The sequence below is a fragment of the Montipora foliosa genome, chromosome 1 (assembly GCF_036669935.1).
Source record: "Montipora foliosa isolate CH-2021 chromosome 1, ASM3666993v2, whole genome shotgun sequence".
NCBI lineage: Eukaryota > Metazoa > Cnidaria > Anthozoa > Scleractinia > Acroporidae > Montipora > Montipora foliosa.
The window spans coordinates 30,348,605-30,356,104 of NC_090869.1; the positions used below are offsets into that span (position 1 = coordinate 30,348,605).

Sequence of the window (7,500 nt, forward strand, 5' to 3'; positions counted from 1 at the left end):
ATCCTTCAGTGTTCCCTGTCCCAGTTATTCGTTGATCAGAGTTTTATTTAGTTTCCCCAGCCTAACTAGCAGCCTAACTGGCAGCTTTACTGGCAGTCTAACTGACACTAGGCCTGCGTGCTTAAATGGGGGATTCAGGTCGATATCGACCAGATGTAGCAGTTCTTTCAAGTTCTTTTGGTGAAAGCTAGTTTATTTACGTGTGTTGTACACTAGTTATTTACCTACTGCTGTATTTTATACGTACTTTTATGGTTGGTTCTCGCCAAGCCGTCCCAAAATAAACTTATTTGCCTTTACATTTTGTCTGTTGATGTTGTGTAGTGGAGTCTAAATTTAAACTTTCATTTCAACCCAACAACAAAGCAATAGCAGTCCTGCGAGCGACCTCAGGCAGTAGTTTGTTTACTCGATCGGAACCAAAAACATCTTAGGCAGGTAGATTTCTCAGCAATATTGGACGGTTAAACTTTTTAACGACACCTGTTTTATCCCCCTTGGTCCCGGCGTGGCTGCATTGCCTCGCTCGTCCAATTACAGTCACGCCTCCTTCGTGTGTAGCAATAAGGTTAGGCTTTTTAATTGAGAATTTTTCGTATGATTATCTTCTCAAGTCTTTTATCGAGATTCCCATACAAATTCTTATATTGTTGTTGGCTTTCCCTCACACTGAGCTTGGGGCGCCTGTGAACCTACACGACTCCCTAGCGCGTGTTTTAGCCCTACAGTTTTGTAATATGGCTTTCACGAGTATATCTTTGATTGACTGCCCTCTTTTGTAACAAATGAGGGGGTGGGTTTTGGTAGATTTCTTTGCGCAATGGTTGTTGCTCTATTAAATGCCAGTCTTTCGAAGGGATTTGTTTTAAGTTTGTCACTGTTGGGTGGTATTGGGTAACGAAAGCAAGATTCGTTCTCTCTCTTAAGGTTTTTCAAGGAGTGCCAGTTTCCTGTTTTTAAATTGCACTTCTTAGAGGATCCTTTGAACAAGATTCTTGGGATAACCTCTTTCACGTAGGCGTGATCTAAAATTCTAGATGAGCCCTTCAAATGTCTTTTAGAAGAGTTCGTTCTCTCAGAGCCTCACCTTTGATGAAGGCTTTTTTGACTCCCGGTGGGTGCCACGAGGAAAAGTGCGTTCATTGAAATGTTTCAGTTGGTTTGAGGTGCGTGCGCACATCAAGGACTGAATTGCTCTCGAATCTTTCGCCTTTGTAAATGTTTGTATCCAGAAATGTTGTTTCTGTATCTGAAAATTCAGCCGTTAATTTAATTTGCGGGATGGTGTTTGTTTGCTTGTTCAATGAACTGCATTATCTCCTCTCTGTTCAAAGTCTAGGGGGACCATATGTCGCCTACATATCGTTTCCATGCAAACGAGCGGTTTTGGTGCGCTTTGGTTTAAAATGTCGCTTTCAACCTTAGCCATGAAGATATTGGCATATTTGTACCCATGTCTGTTCCATGGGTTTGTACGTAGTGTTGACCACGTGGCCATTTTCCTCACCTTTTGTAACGCCTGCTTTTCGCACTTTGGACACGGAATAGCCCTTTTCACGGTTAGTTTTTCTTATTTGCATTACAATGAAATCTAACGTGGATGCGAGGCAATTTAGGGTTAAAACCACCAAACATAGCCCGAAATTGCCTCACATACATGTTAGATTACATTATAACGCAAATGAGAAAAACTAACCGTGAAAATGTACCGTGAAAAGGGCTATTATGACCAGTAACGATGGAATCTGGGAACAAGAAGAATAAACCATGGCGTCCCCGGGTAGTACTTGGTGTAAGACCTAACTATTTTGTCCACAGTTACACCCATACACTACCTATGACCCTGCAGTATGACCCTGCAGAAGCTCTAGTGCCTGTAGTGCCTGTAGTAGCTGTAGCACCCGTAGTACCTGCAGTACCCGTAGTACCCGTAGTACCTGTAGCACCTGTAGTAGCTGTAGTAGCTGTAATACCTGTAGTGCCTGTAGTAGCTACTACAGCTACAGCAACTACATGTACTACAGTTACTACAACTACTACATGTACTACAGCTACTACATGTACTACAGGTACTACATGTACTGCAGCTACTACAGCTACTACAGCTACTACAGCAACTACATGTACTACAGGTACTACATGTACTGCAGCTACTACAGCTACTACAGCAACTACATGTACTACAGGTACTACAACTACTACATGTACTGCAGCTACTACAGCTACTACCGCAACTACATGTACTACAGGTACTACAGCTACTGCAGGGTCATAGGTAGTGCATGGGTGTAACTGGGGACATACTAGTTAGGTCTTACACCAAGTACTACCCGCGTCCCCGAAAATATGCAAATAAGATTCATACGTTATCCTTTAACCGTCATGTATACCCATATTTACTATCCACCGTAGGCACACTTATGGTCTACAGCCATGGCGGCGTCAAGAGTGAAGAAGGATCGGTCTAAAAACAAGACACTTGGGGGATTTTCTTTAGCTTCACTGTTAAAGTCCAAACATGGCCTAGCATGTGTGGCTAATATAGATGCCAGAGGAGATGTACCTATTAACGCGCTTTTTAAGAGATCCAGCGAAAATAGCAAACCTTCAACGTTCGACTTTGCTTCCATCTTGGGATACGTTGGAGGTGAGTTTCGAGACGGCTTTAGTCAAGTAAATCTTGAAGAAAACGAAGCTGTTCGCTTCCTACAAACACAGATTGCCTCGCTTGAAGAAAAACGTATAGGGATGGCTATTGGACCAGTGGAAGATGTAGCGGCACTATTTTTGCTCCCTCTGTATGTAAAATCGATGAAGAAAGGATTTCGTTTTCCAGATAGTGAAACAGAAAACGCCTTTGATTATTTCAGGCGAGTGGCACATTATAGTCGGTATTCCTCTCCAGAGGATTGCTTTCGTATAAAGTTAAGAAGTCTTTCAGGTCGCGATATTACGAAAGCTCGTGACAGTTTGTCAGAGGACTTGAATTTGTGGTCTATTGATGAAGTTGAAATTGAATTCCACGAGTGTCCGTTTCCTCCCGCCCCACCAAACTGGCCTTCCAGTTCGTCCACTGATTTTGATAATGATCCAACGGGAATGTTACAACATTTAGGATGGGCACTTAAAGCTTACGAAGATGCTGACAACTGGAAGAAATTAGCTGCAATGAAATTTAGCACTCCAGAGAATTACGAGAGATTCGGTGGCATGGTCAAACAGCAAGCCTTATGGTACATATGGAAAGGGAATCTAGAAAAGGCTGCTGTTATGGTTCATTGTTGGAACAGGCTTGAGGACAACCGGAAAATGGGGAACCCTCTGGACATAAAAAATCCTGCTATTGATGTCATTTTTAATACGACACATAACGACCTGTCAAATGACAGCTTCTTTGATGGATGTCCAAAGCCTGATGCCAGAACATTACGTGTAAACAAGTGTGATGTTTGCTCTGGTCCTGTGTATGTAAGAAATCTAGACTCTATTAGGGAACCGTATGGGCGCACATGTGTTGATAGGGATGGCAATGCTGAATTTGGTTCTGAAGACGTTCGTGATAATATGGCTAAGTTGCTGTTTGCTATTTCAAAGTTTGGTTGTAATCATGACTTTGAAACCTCAGCAACACATTGCTTCAAAGAAGCTCTTCATGTATTTCTGGCACATTCATTTAATCAGTTCTACTGGAGAATCAAGCCAACAAGGCAAATGAAAGAAGCTACAGAAGCACAAACCATTCCAGCTATCGTTAAACTTCTATCAAATAAAGGCAAAGGAGAACTGGATTTGCCTATGTTTTCACGTTCATGTGAATCAATTTTAAGGGATGCCTTACTCAAGCACTGTGAAAGTAAGCTTAAAGAAAATCAGATCATCACTATATGTGATTTTTTTCGTGTAAGGCTTGGCCTCCTTGTTTATGATATCCAAAAGATAGCAAATGATACCAAAGAAGAAAAACTTGCTGGGGGAGAAAGCGAGAAAGATGTTGCTTTTGACCTTTTATCAAAGACAATGATTCCTTCTTTTGCATCTGAGTTCCAAGGCAAGTGGACTCGACTTCCCGAGGCCAAGAGACAAAAGATCTTGACAACAGACTCCAAGGTGTTACTCAAGACTTGTGATGAAACCTTTGAAAAGATGAGAAAGATATATAGTCGTCAACAGAGAAATCTCGAAGGCCAAGGTCTTGTTTTGAAAAAATCAACAAGAAGGGATGATCACACTTCAGATGATGAGAAAAAAGCAAACAAAGCAGAGAACATGTCTGAGCTTTTTATTCCAGATTGTTGCACAGATGGTTTATGTTCTTGTAAAGATGCTAAAAAGTTCTACAACACTTTTGTCAACATTTTGTCTAGTGAGAACAACCCAGTGCCTTTCTACAAGTGTGATTCCACTGGCAATATTGTCATGAATGAAGAAATGTGTCAGGACCAAGATGGGGACAATGTTGGTTGCATGGTAGCTTTCAATTTTGAATACATCAATACCACTTTGAACTCAATTGAAAAAGAAAAGTTTTCTTCATGTCCGCGATTAGCCTTAATGTGTAAGAGAGTTTGCCAGAACGTCTATCCTTTGGTTATCATTAGCTTGTGCCAAGGATTTGTTGAGGTTCAACAAAAGAAAGATACATCGAAGTCTGATCTACATACCTGCCCAACCTGTGGAAAAAAGGAGGAAAAAGCTGGTGAATTCAAACGATGTGGTAGCTGCAAAAATGCGTACTATTGTTGTCGCAAATGCCAAGTGCAAGATTGGAAAGCTGGGCATAAACAAAAGTGTGGACAGTGAATTACAAGTATGGCAGCAACTTGAGGAAGTCTTCTGTTGGTTAGTTAAAAAAAAAAAAAACTCTGGTTTTGATGAAGCAGATCTAAAAGGAGCTGTATGATGTTGTAAGTCAAGGGAAACCTTAAAGATGCATGAATTGTGCGTCACATGTACACAGACAGCTCTAAAATTTCTCACTATATCACTCTTGGTAGTTTGTAGAGTGTAGATTGAAACCTACATGTACATGTATAGTACATGCAAAGATTTTAGAGTATTCATATAGGCCATTCCTGAACTGCTCAGGGGAACTGGGCCGTGTTCCAAATTTGAACCAATCGATAAATTGACATCATCACATGAAAGATAACATTGAGATTGGCCATCTGTCCAAGTTTGATGCTTTTAGGTTGAACAGAGACCAAGTTACGGACTTTAAAGCATACCGGTAGTTAAAAGTCCATACAAACGTCTCTAATTTTGAGGCTGCATCCCCCCAAACCATTTAAACTCTTAAAAGATTTTATCAGATTTGGGACAACTGGAAAATGGTGCCATGGACCTACTATTTGGAAACAGGTGAGGTGGAAATCACTTTGTTTGCATATTTTTTTGAGTATTAAGAGTTTATATGGTTTTCGGGTACTGGTAATGTATTTGCTTGATTGAATGCAGCAGTGTTTATTAAATTTTGAGTGTGTCCAATGCAGCGTTTATTTAAGGGAGGCGTTTATTCGAGGGCTGCATTTATTTCAAACTCATATTTCTCAAATAACTGACAACAATAATTTTATTACGGTGGATCATTTGTGAATATTATTTGAAACAGACACATGTTAAAAGTTCCAATGTCTCGCATTTTTCCTGAATATAATCGTAATTGTTTGGCTTGTGATCAACGTTCAGAGAAATAAATGTGTAATCCTCGAATAAACACCGCAGTCTTCTGATTGGGTGTGGTGTTTATTGGTATTTTTCCTTCCATCTGCGGCGTTTAATTGAGGGTGGTGTTTAATGAGTAAATGCAGTATTCGAACTGCAGAATGGACATGAGATGGATGTACAAATGTAACAAAGATCATTGCAGTTAGGTAAGCAACTTAAGCGATTGCAAGCAAGCCTGAAAAAAAAAAAAAAAAAAAAAAAAAAAAAAACAGCTTCAGCAGGATTCATACGCATAACTGTGCAGTATTGCACTTCTCTGCTCTATCAACTGAGCTAACAAGCGAGAGCTCTGAGCACTGAGCACTGAAATTGACCAATAATGGCTTTGAATTCCATTCAAATGGTTGGTCCCTTTCTTTTCAATTCTTTGCAAAACAACATTGACACAAGTGATCCTGTTCATGCAAACAAATTTTTATATAATGTACATATCAATTATTGCTATTTTTACATAATTTACATTATTACAATTATGTGATGGACAATGATTTGTCAATATCATCTTAAGACTATGTCCTTGAGACTTGTTTCTCAGTGCAATGCGGAAAATGTGTTCCCATATAAAAAAACCAAAAAAAATTCACAACTACGTAAGAAGGCAGTGGGCAGTCAAGGAGACAGGGTACTGCTAACACTTTCAATTATATTGCAAATGTTGCAAATTGAGAGATCTATCCTTCAGATTGTAGTGTAGAACCCTTTGGTATGAGCATTGTGGGTCTAGTAATTAAAGTATCTCCACGATAGGATGAGATGGATCCAACCAAGAGACTGTAATGTGCCATAGCTCAGAGTAAGGAACACTTTTTGTAATGCCTAAAGTACTTATAATTTTTTTGTTGCAAGTGATAGATACTTTCAGTGGGATTTTAAAAGATAAGTTTTTCAAATGCAAGAAATTGCATCTCATTTCCCTAACAGAACAAAAAAATTAATATTATGATTGTTTTGCAACTTTATTCCACAAATACAATTTTACACTTTACCTTCCAATGTTTAATTATTGAGAGTAGTTACATGTGGCCATAATCAACTACCTGCACGGCTTAGCATACAAAACAGCCAAGCAAGAACAGTCAAAATGATGAATGTATTGAACTTAAATAAACAGCATTAGCCTTGTATTTTGTCTAAAATCACTACAACTTCATAACAAGTAACCATGCTTATTGCTAGAGGACCACGCAACCTAAATGGCATCAGAATGAATTGACCAGTTCTTATGTACCACGTACACCCAAAGAACGGCAATTATTGTATACTGCACCAAAACTTACATTTGAATAAACATAAGCCTTCACAGAGAGAAGACGACACGACACAACACTTAATTCTTGTGGCTTCTTCAAGCAAGTATCACTGAGCACTTTATGAAAATCAAAGAGGACTATTCCCTCCCTTTTTTTGTCAGGCTGCAGTTCTCTGTAACAAATGTTAATATTCCTAAAGCTTTACTTAATAATCTCAAAAATGAACAAAGCCTGAAATTCCTATGTGTAAAACAAAACCTCTGTTATTGATGTGGCAGTTATCTGTGTTTCAATGATCAGTTAACCAAGACATTAATTTTATCTGTTTGACAATTCACTACTTGCACAAATCCCATAGTACACCTCTTTTATTCCCCAAACATTAGCAAACGCATTGTTTTCGATTTCCCTTGGGACATCCTCATGTAATATTTTTGGGGGAAAAATGAGGTGTATTATGGGATTGTGCATGTAGTGAATTGCTTCTTTTTCCATGAACCAGCAAAATAAAGGGATGAATTTATGA

The 7,500-nt window shown here is 39.2% G+C and overlaps 2 protein-coding genes across 2 annotated transcripts in view; one reads left to right on the top strand and one right to left on the bottom strand.

Moving 5' to 3' along the window:
* The first annotated feature begins 2,407 nt into the window (after nt 1-2,407).
* On the top strand, nt 2,408-5,896 carry LOC137996340 (uncharacterized). Its single transcript, XM_068841743.1, has one exon. The coding sequence runs from the start codon at nt 2,434-2,436 to the stop codon at nt 4,798-4,800; it is 2,367 nt and encodes a 788-aa protein (XP_068697844.1). The 5' UTR covers nt 2,408-2,433; the 3' UTR covers nt 4,801-5,896.
* A 779-nt stretch (nt 5,897-6,675) lies between these two features.
* LOC138012650 (E3 ubiquitin-protein ligase RNF31-like) overlaps nt 6,676-7,500 on the bottom strand; it is a 46,121-nt gene continuing 45,296 nt past the window's right edge. Inside the window, exon 23 of the mRNA XM_068859480.1 lies at nt 6,676-7,500. This exon is cut by the window's right edge and continues 860 nt beyond it. The gene's annotated coding sequence lies outside the window, so the exon portion shown is untranslated.

What these genes read in the sequence shown, in the direction of transcription:
- LOC137996340 (XM_068841743.1), top strand. Translation starts at nt 2,434, where the DNA reads ATGGCGGCGTCAAGAGTGAAGAAGGATCGGTCTAAAAACAAGACACTT.